Raw genomic sequence first — 27,820 nt, 5'->3', positions numbered from 1 at the left:
ATAGGCGTTATAACGTGGTAGAGCCCTTTATTAAGACCTCCGAGGAGTTTACTTCGTTATTAATATTTATTATAGGTTTTTACGTACTATTACACGTCTCTACGTATATCTACCTACTAATACTTATTCTTAATCCTTCTAAGGGTCCCTTTACTATCTCTATAATCTATCTCGTCGTAAGTAGCGGTAATTATACACGCCCTAGTATTCGGATCCTTAATTACTCGTGTATATTAGTAATGCCTATCTCCTCTCCGCTAGAGTATTCGGTTATATATAAGGAACTTTAGGTAGTTAGTTATAAAGGCCTTATACGCTCGGTCGGTTAGGTCGGTTAGCCTCTTAAGTATAGTAAGGTACTTCGTAATCCTCTACTATTTATTACTATATTCATCTATTAAGGGAGACTTAATGGCGGTATAGTCGAGTATCCCTATCGTGTAATCTCTCCCGCTAACGGGCTTAATTAACGACGTCTCTAGTACGTCTATATATAGAGCTATATCTATAAACTCGTCTAGGTTAAAGGTAGGGACGTCTAGTGGTTCTTCTCCTTCGTATATCCGTAAGATACTATCGGCAACTATATTACGCTTTCTAGGTACGTGCCTAACTATAAAGTTCTATAGCTAAATCCACGCGAGCCACCTAGTAACGAGCGCCCCTAGTAAGTTAGTTATAGTGCGGTTAATTTAAGTAACTAGAGTATTCGCGTCTATTTCTATAATAAAGTACGTATTATAGAGGTATTACCGGAACTTCTATAACGCGTAGAGGAGGGCTCGGTACTCTAGCTTCACGGTGTCGTAGTTTCTCTTAGCTTTTAACCATATTCCTCTATTATACCGCGATGGCTAACGTTTACGATCCTCGTTCTTCTATATTAATATAGCTCTCTACCTAACGTTACTAGAGTCTACTACTAGAATTATATCTCCCGCACCTATCCCGTACCGTAATATTATTAGTACGGGAGTAGTAGTTAGAGCTATCTTTAGCGCGTCCATCGAGGTCTACTCCTTAGCTATCTACTACTAGGCCGATTTATTCTTTAATAGTATAAATAGCGGCGATGTGATAATAGCGTACCCGGGGATCTATATCTGGAAATATATATAAACGCTAAGGAAGGCTCGTATATTTGTTGTGTTTTTATAGGGTTTCTAGTCCCTAATAGTAGTAACCTTTTTATTACTTGGTCGCCTCCCTTTAATATCGTAGATGTATCCTATAACGTTAGCGGCTTTAATATACTACTAAGTCTTCTTACTACTTAGGGCGTATCCGGCGCGCTCTATATCCGCGAGAACCTTATCTACGTTAATTAAATATTCTAGGATATATCTATGAATTCTAGGCAGGGCCTCCTTAGAGTTATATTTCGTTATAGGTCCTTTAATACCTAAGTCATCTAGGAATAGTAGAGCCCTCTCCGGGATATATTCTTATATAATAGTTAATATAATCCTAACGAACTAAGCTACTAAATTAGTAGCCCCTTAAGGTAATATTATCCCGTATAGTAATTCTAGGGGCGTTATAAACCCCGTTAAGTCTCGGTAATACTCTACTAATAGAATCTAATTATATTCTAAGAAGAAGTCGGTAAACGTTAAGACGGCCATCCCCGTAAAGTACTCTAAGAACTCTTTATATAAGGGCGGCGTGGCCGTATCACGAATAGTAACTCGGTTGATTTCTATCGCCGAATTAATTAACCTATAATCTCGTTCCTTATTGGCTTCCTTCTTCTTTTCTACGAGAAAATAGGCGTTTCGATAAGGACTACTATAGGGCTCGAGCCTTCCGCTATTAAGACGCTCTTTTAGGATCGTAAGTACCTTCCTATAAAGGGCTCTAGAAATATTAAAGTTCTTAGTCTACTATACCTTATATTCTACCGTTCGGATCTCCTATGGAGGTACTACCTCTTCGTTAAATTTACTAAGGTATAAGAATTCCTATGCTAGTACTTCCTCGCGATATAATAAGATTATATATAGTAACTTAAGTTCTATAGGACGTAGCTCTATTCTAATCTTTAGCTAACTTATACGTAGAGACGTTAGACGTGTTCCTAGCGGGATAGTTACCCTTCGAGGCTCTATTAGCCTATTAAACGCGTTAAGGCCTAGGTGGACTACTAGAAGAAGTGCCTACCGTGCGATTACTCGTTCACGCTAGTCTAGATACCCTAATAGATTCCTAGGAACCTTTTAGTGGGCTTCGGAGTTATCCACGGGGTATACTTTAACTCCCTTTCTTTTATATATAGTAGCTATACTAAATCCCTTTAATACCCCGGATAAATACCGTCTTTAGAGGCCGGTAGAGCCTACTATAAGCTATTCTATTATCGTGCCTTATTTATATACGAAGGCAGCGTACCTTACCGCCATAACTAGAGCGGCTAAGTTATCTTTTCTTAATAACTAAGTAATATTTTTAGGCCGGATTTTCTCGGAAAGTAACTCTATATAACTTATTTCTATATCCGTATAAAAATATAGCCTATCCCCTTCGTTAGTAGGTTTACCGGACTCTATTTAGTACGGATTATTAGTTAAGGGTAGCCCTTAACTAGTAATCCGGCTTAACTCCGGCTTCCGGCAATATACTCCGCTATATAGTTAGTCTCTAGCTACGGAGTTACCCTCCTTCTCTAAGACTAGAATATACTCGTCCGGACTAGTTTCGAAGGTTATATATTCTTATCTATATACGGAGTAGACTATTAAGAATACTTACCTAGAGGCTAACCTCTACACCATAAGTAAGGCCTATCTAGTATATGGCTCCCCTAGGATAAGGTTATAATTAAGTTTACTATATACGAATATCGAAGTAGCCGTAATAATCCGACCTATGCGGATAGAGTATTACTATACTATTCCTACGAATAGAGTACTATGCTAAGTAGCGCTAACTAAACTTAAGTTCTTTATATATAGTAGAAGCGAAGATATCGCTAGCCCGAGACGCCTCGTAGCATCTAGTTAAATACTATTTACCTATGCGCTACTATCGAATAGTACTATACTAGTCGCCCTTTTAGGACTAACTTCTACGGGGTAGCTTAGATACTCGGCCACTAGCCTTACTATCCCTTCCTTAAGCTAATTAATATCTCGTTACGTGATAGCCGTCCCTATAGTATAGAGGGGTACTAATACGTTAAGTTTATTTATCTCGGGAGCCATAGTATAGTCATTTCTTTCTTTCTTCTTAGCTCTCTCTTCTTAAGCCTTACGGACCTCTCTAGCTATAAAGTTAGGGACGCCCTTCTTAAATACTATATAACGTAAGTCGCTATTAAGGCTTAATAGTTCGCTAATAGTAATATTTATAGTTATCCCTAGAACGCGCACTAGCTATACTTCGCTAGCTTCTATACTTAGCTACTATCCTTCGCGTAGATAGTTATTAAGCTTAACGCCTTAGATACGTGCCTTTTAACTAGGATTTAGGCTATCCCCTTTATCTATCTTATCCTCTAGCGCTATTGGCTCTTATTTAGACGTTCCCTAGTCGCTACTCTTCTTACCGTCCTTCTATTCCTTAATAATTCTTATATACTACTCTTTACGTATTCCGTAGAGACGGGCGATCTTTCTTTCTTTAGTACGATTAGGTATACTCTTCGTAATCCCCCTTCTAGATATTATAAGTATAGCGGGCTCTTCTAGGGCTATCTCCTCGCGGATATATCTATTACTAGCCACGTCGAAGCGTTCGTGGAATTCTATATATCTATCTTTCTTACTCTCGGGCGACGTAACTTCTTCTTCCGAATCGCTATCCGCCGAGGCCTAGTAGGGACCCTTCGTAGGTTTTATACTAATACTATATACCGGCACTCCCTATAAAGCGTTAATATTTACTATAGACGTAGAAACCTTTACTCCTCCTCCGTACTAGCTTAGACCGTTTTAAACCGTTACTACGTAGTTCCGGATAGCTTATAGAGTAGCTTATAGCTCTACCGAGGAGGGTAGTAATAGAATTTCTTCTCTATTCGCCCCGAAACGCCCTTGGAATACTCGTACCCCGTTAATATTTAGTAATCCGTCTCTAATATATCCTACTATCTCTGGATATCTATATATTAGGTAATCTCCTCCGTACGTGATGCACACGATCGGTCTTCGAGGCCTATTCTAGGCTATAACGCCTCCTTAGGAGTCTCGGGTAGAGACGTATTCTCTATTCTATATATAATTCTATGGATAAACTTACGTTGGTTCTATGGGCATGCCTCGTACTTAGAAATGTACTAAAAGATTTAGCCTTCGCGTCTACTAGTTAATAATAGCCGAAAGTAGCTTAGGTTCGTCCTTCTTAAGGGATAGGAATAAGGGATTAGAGGTAAAGTAGGACTTTATCTTAATTAACGTGAGGTCTAGTTTACTAAATCTCTCTACCATCTTATTAAACTTATCCGATTCTAGTATAACGTATACTACGACTAGAGAGAGGTAGTTAAATTCATTAGTTCTTCTTTCTTTATGTAACTACTCTTCTAAGCCGGTCTTCTTACTCCCTATCTTTGATTTATGGTATATAGCTATGGCTAGCTCTTGTGCGGCTAAGTACTTATTAATACGAGCTAGTTCCTTAAGTGCTCTAGCCTTTCGTAATACGAAGCCATAGATAATTACCTAGTTATAACTATATACTTCTATCGTGAGTTAACATTTCTCTATAGCCCGAGCCTTAAGACTATTAGACAGCCCTTCTAGGAAGAGCTCTATTCGCGAATACGAGCTTAGGCTTCCTTTAGCTATAAGTTTCTCCGTAATAATACGATACCGGGAGTAGTATATAGGGAGAGAGTAGGATGGGTCTACTTTAACCATTTCCACGTATTTTCGGATAAAGTAGATGGTACCTTCCTTAAGGGTAGAGTTAAATAGAGAGAATTCCTTTAATAATTCTTCACGTAGTGTGGCCTACTACTATTTCTAAAACCTACTTATTCCTTTAATAGTAGGACGGAGATAGTCCTCGTAGTATAATAGTAGGGAGGTTATCTTCTTATTAGGCGGAACTTCATAGTTTATATATATGTCCTCGTACTTCTAAAGGAAGGCCGTAATATTTATTCCTTTAAAGCGCTCGGGGGCTGGGGTAGATAGAGATACTATCCTTCCTTATTGCGTAAATACTACGAAGAAGTTAAGTATCTCTCTACGAGTTACTAGGTTATTATTTTAAGCTCCTATCGCACCATTACTAGTAGTAGGTATACTAGTAGAGACGCTAGGGGTAAGGTTATTAGTTAAGGGATTACCTTAACTAAAGGTTAGCCTAATGCGTCTACCTATAACACCTATCATCCCTTCTCTATGTTAACTAATCCCTTTATAAGGTGAACTATTACTATCGTCTTTATCGATATAAGGTTCACGGTATCCTACTTATATTATTATCTTCGTGTAAGGCGTTCCTAAAGTGGTATACTCGTATGGCCGTGTTTATAAATGATAGCTATAGTAGTACTAAACAGGTTATATTTATCGTTTTTGAACTCTTCTTTACTACTTCATCTAGCTCTATTTTATATCCTATTCCCCTAAGACATTTTCGAGTCGCGCTATCACCCGTGTTAGCATGCGTATACTTTTTACGGCTACTTTTAAGAGGCTAGCCCCTAGCGACTCCGGACTCCCTATTTTCCGGACTCGTAGCTTCGATCTAGTAAGTCTAGACTACCTTATTAGGCACGTTATATACTTCCCCTAAGCTAGTTTTAGAGTCCTAATCTCCCCCTATAAGTTCGTAGTCCGGGTACGACCTCTAAAATTATAGTAAGCTATCGCCACGTGTATCCCTTTTATAAATAGCTATATTCTTAGTATAGTAGTCGCGACGAACTCATAAGTATCTCTCCTAGGTATTATAAGTTCTCTTTAAACGCATGACTTCTTATTAGTTCTCTTTTACGATAGGACGGGTCTATATAATACTCTTAATCAATTCTTTAATAGCTAAGCCTAATAATCAATACCCATAGAGGCCCATGAACGTAAGGAAAGGTCGAATAGTCGAATATTAGTGATAGGGGAAGCGCACCGAGTAGAATGACCAAGGAAAACGCCCTCCTTAAATATATAATAAAGCCATGTAATCGAGCTAGGGATACATACATGTGGGGCTGCAGGAGCGGCCTTCCATAATAATATTACTACTATTTAAATAACTCTACTATTACTAGTAGCTCTTAGTTATAGATAGTATATCTAGTCTTAATATCGACTATTTTACGTAAGAAGAACGTAACTAGATACTATTAGACCTTTTTAGACTTAGTTAGTCTAGGCTAGAAGAGAATGCCTAAGATTATAAATCCTAACGCGTCGGTTTCGACGCGGATAGATTTAGTTAGGTTAAAGTATACTAGTAATAGGGTAGTTATAAATACCTCTTTGATTTTCTCGAAGGAGGCCCTTTTACCTTCTAATAATTCTATAGACTATAATTTAATATTATACTATTTCTATCTACCGCGGACCGTAATAGACGAATCTATAGTAGTAGTACACGCGTTAAGCGGTGCTACTAGCCAGGAGAAATACTTAATAAATTTTTAGTAGTAATTAGCGAATCTAATAAAGACACGTATATCTTAAACCGATTTTAGTTTAGGCTAGTCCACGATAGTAGCGACCCTATCCCTTTCTATAGTTATACCTTAATTAGTAATAATAAAGCTAAGGAAGTTAACGTGGTCCTAGTGGAACTTATATTTAGATAGCTTAATATATAGCTTATATTTTTCTAGCCTATCTAGGACTACGCATACGTACTAGATATATTCTTCTTTATTATTAGAGAAGATAAGGATGTTATTAAGGTATACGATGCACGTTATATCGAGTAGACCTACTAGCGCGTTATTAATATATACTTAGAAGGTTTCTAGCGCGTTAGTTAGTCTAAAAGGGACTACTATATACTTAAAGTATCTATAACGGGTCCTAAACGCCGTTTTCTACTTATCGCCCTTCTTAATACGTAGGCGGTAGTAGATGTCGCGTAGATTAAGCTTAATAAAGATCTTCGCGCGCCCTAGTCTATTAATAGACTTAGAGATAAGAGGTAGTAGATAATGATTCTTTCGTGTAATATTATTTAGGCTACGGTAGTTAATATATAGATAGAGACTCCTATCCTTCTTCTTTATAAAGAGGATTAGAGCTCCGGCTAGAGATATACTAGGCCTAATCTATTCTCGCGTAAGGTTCTTTTTAATATATTCTCGGAGGACCTATAGCTCGGGTTCTAATAGAGGGTATATAGGTCCGTATAGGGGTTATTAACCGTCTTCGAGGTTAATAGTAAGGTTAGTAGGTTAGTATTAAGGTAATTCGGACGAGTCGATCGCTAATATAATATATTAGTATATTTTATACTAATATAGTAGGTTTTTATCTACTTTAATACTAAGCTCTCTATTTTAAGTAAGTAAGAGGACGTAGATAGCGGAGATTATCTTTTTATAGTCCTTCTAGAATTATTCATCGTCAACTAGCTATACTAGATTCTATTATAGTAGGTATATGCGCTAGCCAGCTATTTTCTAGATAAAGTCTAGTTTCGGATTATATTTTTCGAGCTACGGTATACTAAGGATTATATTAAAGGGACTATCTACTATAATAAAGGTTAAGTAGTAGGGTTTCTACTTCCCCCCGCTGTCCTAGATACTATATTTAATAGTATAGATACCCTATAATTTAATAGGACTATCAATACTATAGAAGGTAGTACCTATTAGTACTTAAATATTAATGTTAAGTTCTTATACTCGTTAAGTCGATATAACGTTAGTAGCTAAACCGCTATTAAGTATTACGGTCTAATATTATCTATAAGGGACCTTAATAGGCCCAGCCTATAGTTCGATATACTAGTTAGCTAGTTATCCCTCTATTTTAGTTACGTCTATAAGTCGCGAGAGTTCCTTATAGATAGTATTAGGACTTAGCCTTAGGTAGGACTCGATCTACACGTACCTTAGCTAATAGGGTTAGGAGGTGACGTGAAGGGCGGTGAACAGTCACGTGCTAGATAGATCGGCGTCCCTTTATGTATATACTCTCGGATTCCTACCAAAAGAGTTCGGTAGTAATCCGTTCTATGATAGAATACACCCCATTATTCTATCTGGCTACACTACTATCTAATAATCCTATTCTTACATTCGAATTACTACCTATATAGTACTATAGTTAAGATAGTCTAACTAGAACTAAGAAGGTCGACACGATCTACTATAGGGATAAGTAACACTGTATTAAATAATAGGGATCCTCTATAATTAGTATTAAATCCGGCTATTCTTAATAGAGAAGTAGAGATGTCCGACCGAATCACGGAACTTTCTAATAAGGAAATGGTAGATATACTAAGCGACTTCCTACGATAGGAAGCTGGATAACGAGTCGTGGTAGAGCTACACGAGGAATCATAACCATTAATCGCCGAACTATAGGAGTATATCGCTAATCAAGCCTAAGAGATATAGATCCTTAAAGAATAGACCGAACGTGCGAAACTCCTCGCAAAACGACGAGAACTTAACGAGTCTCTTGAAAGACTACGCGGAACGATAGTAGGTAGACGACTTCCTATACTAATTTAGGCGGAATTAGTTTACCCACCATTAGAGTTGCGATAATCTACCGTACACCCGGCCGCTTCGTTACCGATTTACCCTACTCCTTCCTTAGGTGTACCGAAACCTAAAGATCCGACCACATTTATAGGGAAGAACTAAAAGGAGTGGAAAGATTGGAAGAGAGACTGCGAGAAGTACTTCCTCGATAACCCTATGCTCTTTTCTACCGAAGTATAACGCATTTTATTCGGAGAACGTTACTTAGGTTTATAATCCCGCGATTAATAGGATAGATAGAAGGAAGTTAAGCTACTATCGGCGACAACCTAGAAACATTTAGCTATATTTATACTAAATACCCTCGGAACTAACGGAGAACGCGAAAGAAAGGTACTATCTAAGTTAAGAAGCGTGGCATAATGACCGAACTAGACACCTACTTAACTACTATAATACCTATAAAACCTCTAGGATAATATCCCTATACTATAGGAAAATATTCGCATATTCTAGTTTCGCGAAGCACTACTCCCGTTAATCCACGAAAGATTAGGAATAGTATTATTAAGTTTTAACCATCTATACGAATTAGAGGAGAAAGCTAACGAATACTACCGCATCCTTAAGAAACGCGGCTCTCTAGGTAAAACCGACGAACCCCACACGGGTTAGAAACGAGGTCGATCGAATACGTTCAATTAAGAGTAACCTTACCGCGATTAACGCTAGAAGAGCGTAAATCGGGGTAGAAACGCGTTAAGAGGACACCGAAATAATCGAGGCGGTGGTTCCTAACGCGGAAAAGGATAAGGTATAGGCTTAAATGTAACGCCTGTCGTAAAATAGCAGGATTATAGCGCACTTTATTACTATAAGTATGGAGAAAAGGGATATATTTCGCCTAACTATAAGAATCCGAAAAAAGAATAGGCTAGTACGCAAGACCTAACCGCGTTCTTAGCTAAATTATATATACTTAGGAGGAGCCGTAGCGCCTCCCGGCGAGTAAAGACCTAATATTACTGAAAGTATCGTTACCTATAGTAAATAGTAATAAAACTATATAGGCCCTCGTGGACACTAGTGTAGAAGATAACTATATTTCGTCGATTCTCGCTAAGGAGTGTAGATTATTATACGATCTCGGTAAAGTTGGCCGAACCATTATAGTTAATAGATATAAAGTTAGAACTTTAGGTAAAACTATAACGAATTACGAAGTTCATAACTTAAAGATAATAAAATAGTAGATGTCTAATGAATTTATCGTGGCTAATATTAGCTAATAGAATATGATTCTAGGGATGCCTTAGCTTAAACGCCTAAACCTAATCCTTGATTTTTAGAAGGAGATATTAACGTTCCGTCGATATCGCGGTAAATTATACTAGTAAGTCGTAACTATTAGTAAGGAGGCATGGAACCTCGCCGTGCGGACCCGATCATCGCTAGTCTATCTTATATCCCTATCGATCGTCGACGAAGACGAAGAGGATGGTAATAATCGGGGTAAAGACACGCTACCCGACGTATATTCGTAGTATACGGATGTGTTTTCGGTAGGGGACGCGTTACTTCTCCCTGACCATAGGCCGTATAAGCTAAAGATTGAGCTCGAAGAGGGAGTAGACATCCCTTATAGTCTACTTTACCTACTTTCGAGACTAGAACTTAAAGTTCTTCGTAAATATATTAAAGAATATCTCGGAAGAGGCTAGATACGTTGTAGTACGTTATTAGCCGGCGTATCTATTCTCTTCATAAAGAAGAAAGACGGAAGTTTACGTCTATACGTCGACTATCGAGCACTAAATACGGTGACTAAGAAGAATCGTCACCCATTACCGTTAGTTAGTGAATCTTTAGACTAATTAATGAAGGTAAAGTACTTTACGAAGCTAGATTTACGAGATATATATTACCGGCTTCGAATCCGTCGCGGAGATAAGTAGAAAACCGCATTTCGGACTAGATATGGTCATTTTAAGTATACTATTATGCCGTTTAGGCTAATAAATGCGCTAGGAGCGTTCTAAGGATACATTAATACTACACTTATAGGATTACTTAATGTGATCTGCGTAGTTTACCTCGATAATATACTAATTTACTCCGATAGCATGTAGGATCACGAAGAATACGTGAAATCGGTGCTAAATCGTTTAAGATAGTATAAACTCTACGCAAAGTTATCTAAATATAAGTTTTACTAATAAGAAGTTAGGTTTCTCGGCTTTATTATAATATACGGCGGCCTTAAAATAGAGCTAGAGCGTGTTAAGACCATTATAGAATGGCTAGAACCTACTACTATACGTTAAATTAGGACGTTCATAGGTTTCGTGAACTATTATCATAAATTTATTATAGGTTTCTCACGAATTACGGCGCCGCTTAATAAACTTATAGAGAATGGCGGTAAAATCCCTATAGGTGGGCGAGCATAGCGTAAAGCTAAGTCGGTCGAGATATAGTTAACGCCGGAAGCGCGAGATGCGTTCCGATCGTTAAAGAATTACTTTATAACTACGCTAATTCTTAGGTATTTTAATCCTAAGAAGCATATTCGGGTCGAAATAGACGCATCTAGATTCGTAATTGCTAGAATCATTAGTTAACCGTATAAAGATGCGAAAGATAAGGTGTAATAGCACCCGGTCGCCTTCTTTTCCCGTAAAATAGCGGATGTAGAGACGCGTTATGATACGCACGACTAGGAACTACTCGTAATTATCGAGAGTTTTTAGTAATGGTGATATTATTTAGAAGGCTCTATATATTAGATTGAATTATTGTCGGATCACGTAAATCTACGTTACTTTATGTCGACTAAGGTCCTTAATCGCCGATAAGTACGTTAGGCTAAGTGGATGTTAATATTTAACTTTAAAATCTTATATAAAGCTGGAAGAGAGAATAAAGCAGATCCTCTATTACGGCGTAAAGATTACGAGAAATCGTCGTAGAATAACGTAGATAGTTAGTGTAATTTAGACTATACTATACTATAGATACTAAAAGACTAGTTATCTAATAGAGTGCCGGAAGCCAGGACACTTTCGGCGACTCTCCGCGGGAATTAGAGCGGGTATTAAGTAATCTAAACTAACGTCTAAGAAATAGAGTAAATCCTCAAAGACTTAATTAAATCTACCTAGAATTCCGATGTATTAGTAAAGAAAGTCATAAGTATAAAGGGAATGGCTATAGAACCGCCGTGGTTATTAAGGTAGGAACGACGATTAGACGCGATCTACTTCTAAGGCCGACTCTACGTGCCGGAAGGCGGCCTATAAATTAATGTTTTAAGGGAACAGCACGATTACGCGTTAGTAGGGTACTTCGGCATTATAAGGACGGTCGATTTAATCCGAAGGACGTACGACTAGCCGGGTCTTTATAAATATATAAAAGACTATATAAAAACGTATAACGTTTACCAGCATACGAAAGTATATAGACACTTACTATATGGCGAATTAAGGCTATTACCTATGCTAAAGGAAGTATGGAAGGAATTGTCGATAGATTTTATTATAGATCTGCCCCTAAGTAAGTGTCTTAGGTATATTTATAATAGTTTACTCGTAGTTTTAGATAGATTTATAAAGATATTATACTATATCCCTATAAGGAAGACGATCCAAGCACCGGATCTTATAGATATACTACTTCGTGACGTAGTTCGGCTCTACAGTACGCCGAACGGCATAGTTTCGGATAGAGGTCCGTAGATAACGTCTAAGTTTTAGAAGGATTTCTACTATACGCTGGGAATTAAGCGGAAACTTAGTACCGCGTTCCACCTATAAATAGATAGATAGATAGAGCGGTAGAATTAGATAGTTAAGGCGTATTTACGCGTATATTATAACTATAAGTAAGATAACTAGGTAAGGTTAGTCTATGTCGCGGAATTCGCGTATAATAACAGCCGATATGCGTTAACCCACGTAAGTCCGTTCGAAGCAAACTTCGGTCGAAACTATAAAGTATAGTTTATAGGAACTTAGTATAAATTAGAGTAGTCTAACGTTAAGGCGACGGAGATTATAATAGAACTATTCTAAACGTAAAGAAGCGTTATAAAGTTATTATAAGATACTATAGATTATAGTAAATCGCACTATGATAAGGGTAGAAAGCCTATAATCTTTAATGTTAGAGATAAAGTTTTACTAAATAGTAAAAATATTCGTAGTATTAGGCCGAAGAAGAAGCTTAACTACACGATAATAGGTCTATTTAAGGTTACTTGTGTAATTAATGACTAGGCGTATAAGTTAAAACTCCCTCCCACGTTAAAGATACATAATATATTCTATATCACGCTTCTCGAGCTATTCCATACCTTATCGTTACCGGATCGTTCCGAATAGACGTTATATAAAGTAGTTACGTAAGGAGGTGCGGATATCTATAAAGTTAAGTAGATACTAGGCTAATAACGTGCCGAAGATGGCACGTGGCTATATAAAATTCGTTAGAAAGGGTATAATCCTAACGAAGATACTTGGGAACCCGTAATATATATTAGTAAAGCAGCGATATTAGCGTATAAGTAGTAATTAGTAAAGGAAGCCGCGGAATCGTAGAGAATTATGCTAAAGTACGGCGATTCGACATTTTTTAGTATAGTTCGGCGCCGAGGACGGCCGCCTAAAAGGAAGAAGGTAAAAGAGACATAGATCTTTAAAACATTCTAAGGAATTAAGGAACTTCCTTAGAAAGTTCGAACTTAGAACTTTAAAAAATTAACTAAAAAAGAGACTTAGAAAAATAATTTACTAAGAGAAATGGACATCGAAAATCGGTGCCGATCGGTATAGATCGGTATAGATTACTAAAGAGATTAAAGAAGTTATTATTAAAGAAAGATGAAATTAAGGAAGCTAAAAGAAAATACGAAGATCTATATAGATCTATATAAACTCGCACTAATCTATCTAGAAGAAGTAAGATCGCTTTAAAATTAAAACCGAAAAAACCAAAACGCCAGATAAAAGAGACATATTAGTACCGATTAGTATAGATCTAAACCGATTAAGTCGGAGTAGGAGTAGAAGTACTAATTACCGCGATGGTTACATCTAATTCCTTCTACTAGTTCTTATTTAGTATAGTATAGAGCTTTATAACATAAGTCTCTAGCCTTTCGTTCCGACGCTATAAATTCTATATAGCGCGCCTTATAGCTATGAACTCCTCTATAGAAACCTATAGAGCGGCGGAACCCGGGACGGAGAGGGACGGACCGGCGTGGGCACGCTAAGAATTATATAAATCAGCGAAAAGATTTAACGATCGGTATAGAACCACATACCATTAGTATAGAAACTTCTAGATTAGAGCTATCTTCCCTAAATTTACGGCTCTTTAGCACGCGCGAGGAAGGAACCTTAGCCTTTTTACTAGAACCTTTTCTAGGAATTTTAATATCGCCGGTGTATAGAAAGAAGTCCGAAGTGGCAGAGATTTTAGCACTATTATAGAGATTAATATATATTAGTAAGAATCTATAACGATTTAAGAAAAACGATGTTACCTAGCAATCGCGGTAATAATAGCTATAAGAGATTCCGATAAACCCTTACGGATCTTATTAGAATCGTACTCCTAGGCGTAACCCTTACCTTAGGTATATAGCTCGTAGAAAGCCTTCTCTAAGGCGTTGCGATCGGTAGTACCACGCTCCTTATCGGTAGGGGTTACTAGAGGCCTAGTAGTAATCTATACCGATATAAGTAAATCTGCGTAAAGTTCTTCGAACTTGCTTAAATATCTATAAGTAATAACGCTTCTTGGTTATGTAAGTGCCGTATATTATAGATTTAGTACCGCCGTGAGCAATGTACGACGGAAAGCGATAACTATAATAATATATGGCTAGATTATTAGAGCCCGGCCTAGGTCGGGGTAGATTAATAGCTTTCGACATGTCAGTAACGTATACGAGATAGGGATTATTCGAAGGCGCCTATTTCCGCGCCGATTGCTTTAGAGCGTCGAGATTTCGGGAAACCATATTACGATTATTATTAATTTATATAGATTATTACGAATTGTGTTATTACTAGCTAAGGACGGCACGAAAATTAGTAAATTATGTAAATCGCACTAAATAGTAGTAAATCTATATAAATCTATATCTATAAGGATCGGGTGATATACCTAATAATCTAAAAAACTCTATAAAGAGTTAAGAAGTTTTTTGAAGAAAGGAATATTTCTAAGAAAAGATTTTAATATAGGTAGCACCCGGGCTTACCTAATCATATCACGTGATACGCTAGGCCTAATTAGGTAATCTCACCTATATAAGAAGTTAAGATGGATAAAATCTAGTTTGTTAGGAAAACGCTTATATGAATCTTAGATCGGCGAATATCGGCAAGTATCTAAGACGAAGCGTGGAGAACGACTAAGGTCTTACGAGACTTAGGATAGGGATATAGGGATAGGTAACGATCTAGGTCGCTAAGGGTAGCTTCCTAGAGGGAAGGGATAATTATTAGGACTTAGCCTTAGGTAGGACTCGACCTATACGTACCTTAGCTAATAGGGTTAGGAGGTAACGTGAAGGGCGGTAAACAGTCACGTGCTAGATAGATCGGCGTCCCTTTATGTATATACTCTCGGATTCCTACCGAAAGGGTTCGGTAGTAATTCGTTCTGTGACAGAATACACCCCATTGTTCTATCTGGCTACACTACTATCCAATAATCCTATTCTTACAGATAGTTAGTTTTTTATATTATATACCGGGTAGTTAGGCGCGATGTGTCCTAGCTACTAGCACTTATAGTATATAACTAACTTAGTATCTATATTAGTATTCGGTAGTTTCCCTAAGCGGTACTCGGGTGCTATATAGCCTATCCTACTATAGGTATAGTAGGTAACTTTAGGTCGTTTATATAAGTCGTTTCTCGCGTCTCGATATATTAACTAGTAGAAAGATCCGTAGTACGGGCCTCGTCTTCTTAAGTTTATAGAGTAGTAGCGCCTATAAGGTATTCCGCGCGATCTATTACTAAACCGGTCCTCTTTAGATAATTTCGTATCGGATTAGATTAATAGGGATAGTCGTGCGTCTATACGACGTTAGTTATTTATTATATACTAATATCGTTCTACGAGATTCGCGAGTGCCTAAAGGTTAGTAGAGATAGATATTATAAGGTTAATACGTTCCTTTACACTCGGGTTAAGGGACCTTTTAAAGTCGTTATATTATTAAACTATATAATCTTCCTTAGCTTCTCTCTAAAGAGGTCGGAGGTATTTAAGGAGTTATAACGGGGATTATCTCTCTCGCTATTAAGTCTTAAAGATATGGCTCTAAGCCTATTCGCGTCGCTCGGCTCTATTACTAAAGTATTAAAGAAGGAATTTAGTAAACGTGTCCTAGTTATACATATTCTTAGGGTATTTAATTCGATATACTATCTAACGTTTAGATAGCGTTAGATCTAGGTAGTTCTATATAAACCTAATCTTATTACTATCGTTCGTGAATAGGTAGAAGAATCGGCTATACTAGTAAGCCTATTTATAAAAGCTTCTTCTAGTTTTACCGTTAAAGTAAGGTAGTTTCTTAGGCTAAGGTAACTAGAATAGTAATAGACTTAGTTAGACTATTTCGGCTTAAGTTAGTCTATATTAGTATAGGTTAGTTACTACTAGTACTAAAGCGCGTAGTACGGCTTCGAGTCTAGCGGTTTATCCTTATACTTTATCAAGTTCGCGAAGTTACTACTTAAGCTAAGCCTAATACTACCTCTCCGTATATAGCTTAGTATATATATTATTATAAGGCGTGGTTAACGTTAGTTAGTTCTAACGAATTAATTTATTAACGTTAATAGGGTCTAGTCTTATAGTAAGAATGGGTCTAGTATAGTATAAACTAGACCGCGATGGAGTATAATAGACTTCTTCCTTATTATCTAGGTAATCTTCTATGGTTATATGGAATGCCGTACTAGTTATTAGTACGATAGTCTATAGAGTATACTTATTAGTAGAGGTAGTCGTAGAGAGACTATTCTCTTCGTTTAGATTTAGAGAGAGTCTCTTATATAAGGTAGTGCCACGGGTATTATAGCGCGTAGTAGGAGCTATCTCTATAAGCTACCGTTATACTATATAGAGAGAAATTAAAATATAAAGAGTAAAGACGTAGGATAGTAGTCTAATAGTTTATAGAGAGATATAGGAATGTATTTATAGAGTAATCTTACTCTTATATAAGGTTAATTCCTAATAAGTAGGAATCGGTTTATACGGTCTACTTATATAGTAACCTCGCTTAACTTAGCTAACTTAACCTAGCTCTAGCCACTACGTGGCTACATGGATTAGAATAATCTATATAGGTCTATTATGGTTCCCGTCCTAACATAATAATAGTATATATAATACTACTAGTACTTCGCTCTATTATTTATCTATTAGAGATAATACCCGTATTACTAGATCTAGCTAAAGCTATTAGCCCGCTTAAGTATCTCTATAGGCTTAATAAAGGATAAGAGATATTACTAATTAATGCCTTTATATATAGACTTATTATTAGGGTTAATAATAGAGTTATAATCTAGATCTTCTACGCTATCTATATTACCTAATTCTATCCTAGAGGGCTCTCGAACTAGATAACTATATAGATTAGTAGATATAGACTTATATAGAATAGGGCTAATACTAGAGAGAGATAGTATCGTCGAGTTATAGGTAGTAGTATCTTAAGTTAGTATTAGGTTCTAAGATATATCTTAAGGCTTCTTTATATATATATTACGCTACGAACACTCGGTCTAGCTATACTACTTTTTAAATATATCTTAAGAGTACTCCTTAGGGGTATAAATAGACCGCTAGAATACTATATTAAGGTTATTAACGCGTAGTTATTAACGTAATAGTATTTAATATATATAGTAAATAAGGGAAGTTAGCCTACGGCCTAACTCTAGTACTTATAAAATTAGAATAATCTTAATACTATAGTCTATATATATATATACTTTAGTTTAGTTTAATTATTTATAGTTTAATACTATCTTAAATTAAAGTTAAACTAAAGCGTTAGTTCTTAGTAAGAGGCCTTAACTGAACTAAACTAACCAGTTCTTGAGGCGGTCGAATTGAAGTTGAACTGATTGATAGGAAGTCTGGGTGTGAGACGAGTTGGCGAGGGAATATGGTCATTTTGGATGTCGGTGTGCTTGGCGGTGATATAATTTATGGAATTTAGTGTGTTTATGAGTATGGTATTGTGGATATGGATTGATATGAAAATTTTTGCAGAGGGAGGGTATGAGTTGAAATTCCTGGCAGGAAAAGATTCTTTTTTGGTGTAGGTTAGGTCTGTGGAGGGTAATGGTTCTTCGCATGGGCGTATAACGATATTCTATGTGTGAATATGATGCTGGGCAGAAAGGTCTTGTAGAAGAAAAGATGCATGAGGTATGGGGCTAAGTCTAAGAGCACAGAGCGTTAGTAGTGGGTGGTAACATATGCAACCTATCGAATCTTCTCACTAGATATCATACAGAATATAATACAACCCCCTCACAGATCCGCATCGCACATCTAATCCCACCACACCAAACTCCTAATCTCCATCGACTCGCGCAACTCACGCACATCCCTCGTGCGCGGGTCGACAAACGACGAATGCGCAACCCCACCCGCCACCGACCCATCATCCAGCGACTCCCAGATCTTAAACACCCAGACCTCATCCTCCGTCATCTCGTCGGCAAAATACCAACGGTGCGCCTCGTTGTAGCGCACGTGGAGCGCACTCAGACTCGGGCGCGACGCGCCGTATTTTGCGCCGCTCCAGGTGGGCAGACGGGCTGTGAGCTCGACCTTGTCTGTCTCGGCGACGCTGCGGGCGTCGCACATGGCGAGCGGGTCGCGGGGGATCTTCTTGAGGGGCCGCCATACGTTTATTAGGGCCCAGCGGCCGCTTTTGACTTTGGTGACGAGGTCGGCGGGGAGATTGTCTTCGAGGAGGGCGTTGGCGCCGATGGCGGATTGGTCAATGTGGACGACGCGTGCTGGGGTCGCGGTGGTGGTGCGTTCTTCGTCGCTGGTGGAGGCGTCGGCTTGGGCTTGGATTTTCTCGGGGGAGCCGTTGCGGGTGACGTGGGAGAAGACAAGAGCGTTGTTTGCACCGGTACTGGTGGGGTGTAAGTCGGTGCGGGAGAAGTTGAGATTAGGAAGAGGGAAAGGAATGGGGAATTACCATTTCTTGAGCACTTCTTCGATTTCTGGGTAGATGTGCTTCTTGACGATGTCTTTGTCGGGCTCGTTGACCAGGTCCATGTGTTTGCTTGGGTGGTGACAGAGCTCGAAGCCGTGGGTATCGAGTTTGAACTCGCTTTCATGGCCGCGAATGTCGTGTGCGGTCGCGTTTTGGGAGTCGACCTTGCGGCGGAAGGGTTGGACAGTGCCGAGGATCAGGTCATAGCCAGCGTCTTCATTGAAGTAATTGAAAGTAGTATCCACTTGGGCAACCATTTTGAATGTGTAGTATAATCCAAATAGAGTGAGAAGGAGAGTTGGGTGTTGATGAGACAGTTTAGATGATTAGAATCGAGAGGTGCTGGGTGCATGTTTTCAGCGTTATATGGGAAGTTCTGGAGTCGCGTCTATAGATACTGACGTAGTGTGGAGGATGCAGCTCTTTACCACGAGAAGCTGATGTCCGAAACGTTCAGCATAATCTGTGCTTTGTCCACGGATACATGAGGCTCTTCGGTCTCAAAGAGATAAACATAGCGTTATGATCTCCGAGTCGGAGACACTAGGCGTCCACGGACGGAGGGAACGTCACACAATTATCTGACTGACCTGGAAGGAGTGTCTAAGGGGCAAGATGGATCCGAATCATCGAAGACCGGGTCAAGAGCATGGCAGACTGAGAGTGTGTTCAAAAGCTACCAACAATAGCAACACTCATTTACGTACACAGCCTCAGCTAATGTGGAGTCGGAATGAACAATGGCAAGCGACTACATCTACAGATGGCTCAGATGCCCACTGTGATACGGACACATCTACTGAGCATCAGATATGCAGTCAGCTATTCCAGTCACCGAAGGATATTACTTATGGTGCGACAACAAACGTAGGTCATCAGTTGGCAAGCTCATAGGGAAAGAATGACGTACTGGTCGACCGCTCATTGTACCGTTCAGGAGCCGTGCATTCGTTTCAGAAATGAGCTCAGGATTGTTAGATCAGAGACCTCTATGCCTCAAAAGTTCATGGATGACGAAAAAGAGATCTTAATCAGCCGCGAGGCCCTGCTCTTACACCCGAGGATCGCGCAGAGTGAGCAGCATGCGACAGATATGAGTGAGTTGTTCCAAATGAAGAAGTTGCGGCTTATCTACACGATGTAACGACTTTCTCAAGTCTATGAGTGCCGCTCCATTATGAGGGTTTCTTCCGGGACGAGGTCAAGTGCAGCGGAAGAGCGGCTGCGAGCGGGGATTTGTGTGGGACGCATATTAGAGGCGAAGCATCAGACATGCATACGTTGTGTTACACCTATAATATCAGAGATTTCGATGTGCGGTGCAAGTTCCAAGCCAAGCGTATGGTTCTATGTGTTAAATGTTTGATTTCCTGAGACCCATGGATATTTCCTAGCTGGAGGTGGCATTCCTGAGGGCTATTTGTGAGTGTGTATTGCGTAACGATCGGTAGGTGTCCGTAGTGAGCTTGTGTGTGTGCGCGGTGTTATGATTCCATTTCGAGATTCATATCTCGCGGGCCCTCCGTGATAGGCAAGTCTCACCACGTTACTCAATCCTCATTTGTATTATGATCCGAGCCAATGAACATAACAAGCCACGAGATTCATATTATATTCCATCAAGGGTAAGCGACCGACGAAGGAGGAGGGAGTGGATGTGGCACAGCCTGACAGCGTCGCATAGCGGAGGCAAAGTACTACTACCTGCAAAGTACGCGCAGTTACTACTGGCATGAGTTGTGCTTGATTCGACATGTTCATCCTGTTAAGTGGAGTCGCTCATCTGCAAGGCTGAGCTCCAAGGATTGACCGACGCGTAAGTGTGAACCATCGATCCTAGCTCTTTGTCCCTGTTCTTTTTCTTTTTCTTTTCCAAACGGGTTGCGGAAGAAGATAATCATCTCGCATAACGCAGCGATTGGTCAGTCAACCTCATTGTGTCTTACATGAACAACATGACTCCTGTATTTTTACAGAGAAAGTGCGCGATGTCTTCACAGAGCCGTTTGAGAACATTAAAGGCTGAGTGACGACTGAGTATACACGTCTCAATAGTGTTCAGTATTGTATCTGGCTCACTTCTTGCCCGTGCCGAACAAGTTTGATTAGTTCTTATTCATCGTTTCGAGCAAATCGATGACAGAGTTACACGATGCGGAGATTTCGTAAAGGCGATGACTAAGGTAGAGGTATATATGATCATAGATGTGAATATTTCGGCATTGCGGATCCGGTTAATGCCAACTGCAGCTTAAATTTGATTGAAACACCACAACATGGCCGATTGCAGACGGAGTCGGAAGTCAACAACAATGGGAAGTGGAGGCTGAAGTGCATACAGTCTTGATCTGCACTGAGCCAGGGAAAGCTGATCATGCCACACACGAGCATTGTCTATTGCCTTCTTTCGGGTTACGAAGTGGCTCCAAACTCAGACAGCTAATGGAAAGAAGACATTATACCCATGCGCGTTTAGAGGAGTTCCCATTCATCAAACGACTCCATACATACCACTGTGTTGCTTTACTCTATGTGCTCGAAGGACATGATGTTCCAATAGCTCCTGCCCCGCCGAAGACACAACGAGCCAGATTTGATGGAAATCGATTTCCGCCGATCTGACGTTTTTGTACCTTGTCGGAGGGTGATAGTGCGACAAGGGAGTGATCCTTTGTTGGCTGGCACCCTTAAGGGTACGTGTACGAAGCGGGAAGCCATCAGCAAGGGTTACGAAAGCTTGGAGTGAAGATGGCTTATTGGCAAAGCTTGTCCAGACTTTCTTCGAAGACGCGTATGCTAGCTAAAAAAAAGCTGCGTAAGATTAACCACGATTCTGTTTGTTCGTCAAACGCTGCTTGGTGGCGAGTTGATCTGACAAGGTCGAAGTTATGTATTAGTACTGTGATCGCTCGATTTCGTAGACCAACACTGCAAATCCTTGGTAAGCCGTAGTTGAATCCTTCATGCAAGGCAGCCCGCGTGAAACTAACCCGGCTAAGCTTGCTTTTACAACCTCACAGGCATTGATATGAGTCTCGAGACCTACATTTGGAGACTAGCAGCTTCATATGTTACTCACAGGCTCCAGCTTAATCATTAGCTTCTGGCCTCGAGGACGCGCAGTATATGCATCTTCTTGTTCAATGCCAGTATCGTCAATGATATGAGTCCTGTAGCTAGTATAAATCGCCGCGATGATGAATTTCATTTCTGTTAAGATTAGCTCTGTTACTGGCTCTGAGTGTCGATGCTCACGATAGATAGCCAGGTTACTACCAACACACATCCTCCCCCCGCTGCCAAAAGCCCAGAACCATCGGTCCATTTCCTTCCTCGCTTCGCCCTCAGTAGTCAACCATCGCTCAGGAGAGAACTTAGAAGGGTCAGGGAACACATCAGGATTAGAGTGCAGTGTTAGCGCATTTGCACTGACACGAACACGTCCTGGGATGAAGTACGTTCTGCCTGACTGAGGGCTGGTGGAACCTGTCTGAACATCAGGGCCTATGAAAGCGCCTCCGACTGGCGTCTCACGTGGTTGAGGCCCAGGGATTGCTGAGTGAAGACGTAATACCTCCTGAATGATGGCTTGGAGTAGAGGCAGCGAGTCCACTGATTTCGCGTCTGGGATGTCCATACTTCCCGGTTTTGACGCAGAAAGAATCGGTGATAACGTCAAAAGCTCTTTACGCAGTCTCCCTTGTAGGTGTTGATTATGTGGTCGTGACAGCTCCCACACCAAGTAGGTCAAGGTGATCGCCGACGTGTCGAAACCCGCAGCGAAATGGTCCAGTAGCTCAGAAGCGATCATCAGCCGCTGTTCATGAGATGATCGATTTGATCCAGTTTTCGCTGCCTCTCTCTCGAGCCCTAAGCGTAGTTGCTGGTAGACGATCGGGGTGTTCTCAGGATCTTGTTGAACACCACTATCCAGAAGCTTCCTTGCACCATCAACCATAATCATGGTCCACTCTTCAATCTCGCCGTTTGCTTTTGCGACCAGATCTGGCACAAAATACTTTCGCAGCCCGAATCGGTCCATAAGTCTCAAGAAGCCTGGTGTCTCGAATGGCCAGAAGCTATAGCCATGACGCGAGTTATAGTTATGCATGAAGTGTCCGCATACTATAGGATTCTCGGTGAAGTTTGCGGATACCGATAATCCAAAGATATAGGATGTAACAATGTCCATTGTCATGCCGCATAACACAAGATACATGTCACATACGCCATGCGTATGCCGGTAGCCACCAGACATACTCCCACTACATATACCATCAAGCATTGGTAATATGCGCTTATGAAAGATGATGGAACTCCGGGCTGCCAGCTCCCTCGATGACTGGATGTTTGATTTCGAATAGATGTTGGAGATCATACGTTTCCGCTGAGAGTGCAATTTCCCCGATGATGTTGCGAACATGTTCATGACACTATGGGTTATTAAGTTCAACTAGCCATCCAACAAGGGCCGAGCCAACATACTTGAAATTCGTAAAGTTCCCATACCATCCGTCCTTCCCTGTCGGCTTCTCCATGCCTCCTCCATACACCGTCGAAAGTCCACCCTTAACGCAATTCACACTGACTTCATTTGGCCCCAGCAATACCACCGGCCCAAGCCGGTCATGCACTGCCTTAATGGTCGCATTTTCCACAACTCGGAAACGCTTCCAGAGTATCCAAGCAGAGGAGAATTGAGCCAGCGGGTGAGCTGCAGGCACGCGTCGCAGCGGTGATATAAATGCCGGTACTATGAAAAACAGCGGCACAAGGACAAGGGCAAAAATAAAAAGTAGATAGGAATTCAAGGAAGCCATGGTGAAGTATAATTTGCGTCCAAATATTGTGTATGTTTGGTGAATGTAGCTGCTATCGCTAAAGCGGGGCATGTTTAGTCGCCTCTGATAAGGCGGCCACTTCGGTAGGCTTATCTAGCCAATCAGAACGCATCTCCATACCATATCGGGTAATTATCCGAGTATATCCAACGTAGGAGGTCGTCGCGCTGAAAAGGTTACAGACGGATCGCTGGAACAGGCTTGACAGCTCATAAGAACCGATATATTCTCTACTTAAGATGTCAGGTGTCAGGCTTGTAGACAAGGAAACTTCTTTGCTATCCATTAGATAGCGATTTAAAAGACTCTATAGCGTAGAGAAACTAGAATATATTTACCTTTCTATAGTATTAATGATAGCTAGAAGATTGTATAGGTCTTATATAGTGTATAATATAGTAATAATATCATATACACTCTATACAAGAACTGTAGAATCTCGGGCTTCGTATAATGACTCTCTATCTTGTATACTAGAGTATTAGTCTAACATTTAATCTTATATCTAATTGAATATCATATGTAGTATATAGATATTAATTACTGTGTATTAGCTATAGAAAGGATATATATCTTCTATGATGATATTAGTCCATCACGCTATAATGTATGTAGTACTCTATAACATCTAGTATATTATAGTCGAGGTTTCATGAGTTGGCTATGATAAACACACACGTGCTATATCAAGGTATACGTCTATGACCTGAGCGTATATCTAATTCTCTACTATGTCCCGCGGAATAGGTTGTATGGAAATGTGTTTACTATTAAAGGAGACATGGCTCCACAGTTAAAGAAATACAGTATGGTCTCCTCTATACTGGTCGCACAACCGCTCAAGCTGTCTACTAGTACATTTTGATCCCCACTCACCTCCATTACTTATTGATATGATATAGTACACACGCGAGCTGAGCAACTACACGTTGCCCTCCCACCCACTTCCATCTCCACCAACCTTCTTCCTTCCTTCTCCTCCAGCCACCTACTCCTCCATGGCCTCTCCATCCCCCCTCTCCTCCCCACCCGGAGCTCCATCCTCCCCGCCCTCTTCTCTCTCTCCGTTCCACCCCTCCTCCTCTTCACCCGCACGAACTTCCATCATCCCACCCTCTCGCTCCCTCCGCTGCTGTTCCAGCCGAAGCTCCAAGGCATACGCACGGTGCTCAGAGGCACAGGCGCGCGCATCCTCGATGCACTCGAGAATGCCCAGATCTGCCGTGTGCGTCCACGCCATCCCAACGCGGTTGACGTCTGCGTGCGGCGGAAGCGGGTATGCCTCTAGCCGCAGTCCATGAAGGCGAGCCGTGATCTCACGTTCGTTGGCGTGCGGTGCGGAGGCAAGGGGCTCAGGGGCTGGTTGAAGGCGTGGAGGCGGGTCGGAGTTGGCGGTCCTGCTGGATTCACCGTTGTTGCGGAGTGAGGCGGTGTTGGCGAGATTGTCCTGCGTGGTGGAGTTTTGCAGCATTTGGTGGAGGCGGTTTGGTCGTGCTGAGCGCGTTTGAGGGCGCTGGGTGGGTTGGTGTGGTGGAGGCAAGGCTGGTTGTACGAGTCCTGAGGTCTGAGGTGCGGTCGTGTTGTGTTGGCTGTATGAGAATTGGGGAGGCTGCTCCGCCAGAACCGCGGTACGAGCTGGCTGTGCTATCTCTTTCGTCGTTCCTCGAGGCTTTGATAGGGCTCTGGCCCTCTTGCGCTGAGTATCGGTGTCAGTGCTGGTGTCCTCGGCGTCAGCCATCCTTCTTTTTCCCCTTGCTTTCTCGGAGAGCTGTAGTCGTAGCAGCGGCAAAGGATGAGCTGTGTTTGTAGGGTCTGGGATGATTGGGAGAGAACGCCGACCATACATGCTTCTCAATGCCTTTCGGACCTTGTAGTCCGGTCTCTCAGTCTGACGTCCTGAGCGGCGCGTAGTGGTAGGAGAGGAGTCGTCGACCTCGTGCATGATGATTGGCTGCTGTTGAGATATGGGTTCGGTTCTGACGACTCTGACTTTTCCAGAAGCATCGATTTCGAATCGTACCTGTAGTTTTGTTATACGTTTCTCACTTTGTGAGACCTCTCCCTCGACAGTTTCAGTGCTCATATCTCCACCGTTGGGGTGGACTTCTCCAGAGCGATTATTGATGAGCTTCTTGCGTTGCATTTTCTCCAGACAGTTGGCCAGCGCTATTTTGTTCGATGCCTTATCAACGTCTCTAGCTGTGAGGTATAAGTAATGGCGGCCCTCGCTCGTACCCGATTGTCTTGCCATAATCTCGCGGGTCAGTGCCTCCAGAGCACCTGCACGATTGTTCTTGGTGACTATAGCGAGACGTTCCATGGACTTTAATAAACCCAGGGGCCAATAGATGGGTGGCAGTGGTTCTGAATCCAGACCTTGTTGATCCAAGGTTACCTCCTGCAGGATACCGTCCGCGCCAGGAATACCACGAGGTGCGTACTTGAAGTCTCTTGGTAGTATCTCACTTTCTTTCGTTATGCCCCAAAACCATTGGATCTGATTGATAAATTCGACTGTCTTTGCAGTCTGCTGATTCCTGGACCTCTGTGAGATACCTATTTAGCGGGAACTGTCTAGTCGTTGTAGTGTCCGGATACTTACTCTTGTGGGATATGTAGAAGTTGTATTGCTTGCAGGCCTGGCTCCCACCTCTCCATCTCCGTCTTCTGCTTCTTTTTCTCTTCCAGAGTCGGAATTCAAGTATACGATTGCATCATCTACGTCTTTCTTCGTGAAAGACGCGATATAATTGTCATCGCCATCACCACGACGCCGCTGCATTCTCTGATACTCTAAGGCTCGCCTGGCTTGCTTGGGCCTACCTTTCGTGATCTGGGATAGTTCCAGCATGCTCTCAAGCAACTCAACATCCCAGTCCTCTAGTCTCACGGCCGCCCAGCCAGCAGGGTCATCCCCAGGGGCAAGAGGTATTGGCGTGAAGCCATCTTTTTCGTAACCTTGCACCCGAGGTAGCAAAGGAGTACTCCCTCCGGTAGACTCTGATACACCTAATGGAGAGCCCCAATTTGCATGGCATGCTTTTGCTAGCTCCTGGTTTCTCTTAAGTTGCATTTGTGTTAGCCTCTGCGGTGCAATATATCTTAGTACTAGCGAATTCTGTTAGGATATGACGCGTGCTTACTCTTCTCGGGGGCTCTAGAAGTGGCACTTCGTCGGATGAAATGTTAGACTGAGTAGAATCTTCCATTATAAGTGAGTAAAAGGAGGCAATCTTGACAGAGAGAATGGGGATAATAATCGGAAAGATGTTGTATAGAAGGTGCTTCAGGTTGCGTAGCTTGCTATGATATTGGTTAGCAGCGCAAATTTTGCTTAGACAAGCTTGTATTTACTTGACGCGAAAACCTTTCGCCGGGACCGTGTGCTTTCACAATGTGTAGTTTCACCGTAAATGTACCTCTGAAGCTAGCCCTCGGGTACATAGTGTTACCAAAGCTTCCTTCTTCACTTCTTGGAGGACAAGTGGTTTTGATTGTAATACTTGCATATAATGAGGTAAGGGAGCCCCCGATATTCATTAGAATTAACGTGAATAGAGTGCCTTTAATGAAACCAGGACTATAACCTAGAAGAATCTTTCAATCTGGGGCTCTCTAACAGAAGATTCCTTTCTATAGCGAGTTTTGGTTTATATAGTATTAGTCTTAACCCAATGTAGCCATAAGATACAACTATTACTAAACTCATGACTTAAGTATATAGTATATATCTACAAAGTTTTCTACACACGTCTCGATTTCCAGCTAGTATTGAACCTATTGACACTAGTATAACCACTCGTTCAGGTACATCATATACTCATCGCAATGTCCTGGGAGTCGGAAAACTACGAAAAACACTACTGGATACTACTTTTCGGCTTGTTGAACCTCAATAGAGCTTGTTCATCGTTCGCTTGTGAATGGAATAAGAAGCGCTTAACACCTAATAAACTACTTAATTGTGGGCGGTGTCATGATATTAAATATTTCGTGTCTGTGTCAAATCACGTTTTTGAAAGGTTTATGTCTGATATCACAGGTCTAAACTTCGGGAAAATCTGTAAATGCACAGCTTTGAA

The 27,820-nt window shown here is 40.9% G+C and overlaps 4 protein-coding genes across 4 annotated transcripts; all 4 read right to left on the bottom strand.

The window, feature by feature from the left end:
- Nucleotides 1–17,750: 17,750 nt before the first annotated feature.
- EJ05DRAFT_161253 (uncharacterized protein) lies at nt 17,751–18,118 on the bottom strand. Its single transcript, XM_033739413.1, has one exon. It carries the CDS (start codon nt 18,017–18,019, stop codon nt 17,831–17,833), a length of 189 nt encoding a protein of 62 aa, XP_033596423.1. The 5' UTR covers nt 18,020–18,118; the 3' UTR covers nt 17,751–17,830.
- Nucleotides 18,119–19,392, bottom strand: EJ05DRAFT_161266 (GA4 desaturase family protein). Its single transcript, XM_033739414.1, has 2 exons — nt 18,880–19,392; nt 18,119–18,813 (listed from the first exon to the last, which is right to left on the bottom strand). The coding sequence occupies exons 1-2, from the start codon at nt 19,152–19,154 to the stop codon at nt 18,219–18,221; spliced, it is 870 nt and encodes a 289-aa protein (XP_033596422.1). The 5' UTR covers nt 19,155–19,392; the 3' UTR covers nt 18,119–18,218.
- A 2,456-nt stretch (nt 19,393–21,848) lies between these two features.
- On the bottom strand, nt 21,849–23,741 carry EJ05DRAFT_479982 (cytochrome P450). Its single transcript, XM_033744783.1, has 3 exons — nt 23,383–23,741; nt 22,153–23,330; nt 21,849–22,107 (listed from the first exon to the last, which is right to left on the bottom strand). The coding sequence occupies exons 1-3, from the start codon at nt 23,715–23,717 to the stop codon at nt 21,962–21,964; spliced, it is 1,659 nt and encodes a 552-aa protein (XP_033596421.1). The 5' UTR covers nt 23,718–23,741; the 3' UTR covers nt 21,849–21,961.
- Nucleotides 23,742–24,726: 985 nt separating this feature from the next.
- Nucleotides 24,727–27,182, bottom strand: EJ05DRAFT_514455 (uncharacterized protein; the record flags this gene model as incomplete). The annotated part of the gene is made up of 4 exons (XM_033748531.1): nt 24,727–26,283; nt 26,341–26,823; nt 26,882–27,041; nt 27,106–27,182. 4 exons carry the CDS (start codon nt 27,180–27,182, stop codon nt 24,727–24,729), a joined length of 2,277 nt encoding a protein of 758 aa, XP_033596420.1.
- Between the last annotated feature and the right edge of the window lie 638 nt (nt 27,183–27,820).

This window comes from Pseudovirgaria hyperparasitica, assembly GCF_010093815.1.
Source record: "Pseudovirgaria hyperparasitica strain CBS 121739 unplaced genomic scaffold EJ05scaffold_18, whole genome shotgun sequence".
Lineage (NCBI taxonomy): Eukaryota > Fungi > Ascomycota > Dothideomycetes > Acrospermales > Acrospermaceae > Pseudovirgaria > Pseudovirgaria hyperparasitica.
The sequence above is the reverse complement of the archived record's forward strand: the minus strand, read 5'-3'. Positions and strand labels throughout refer to the sequence as shown.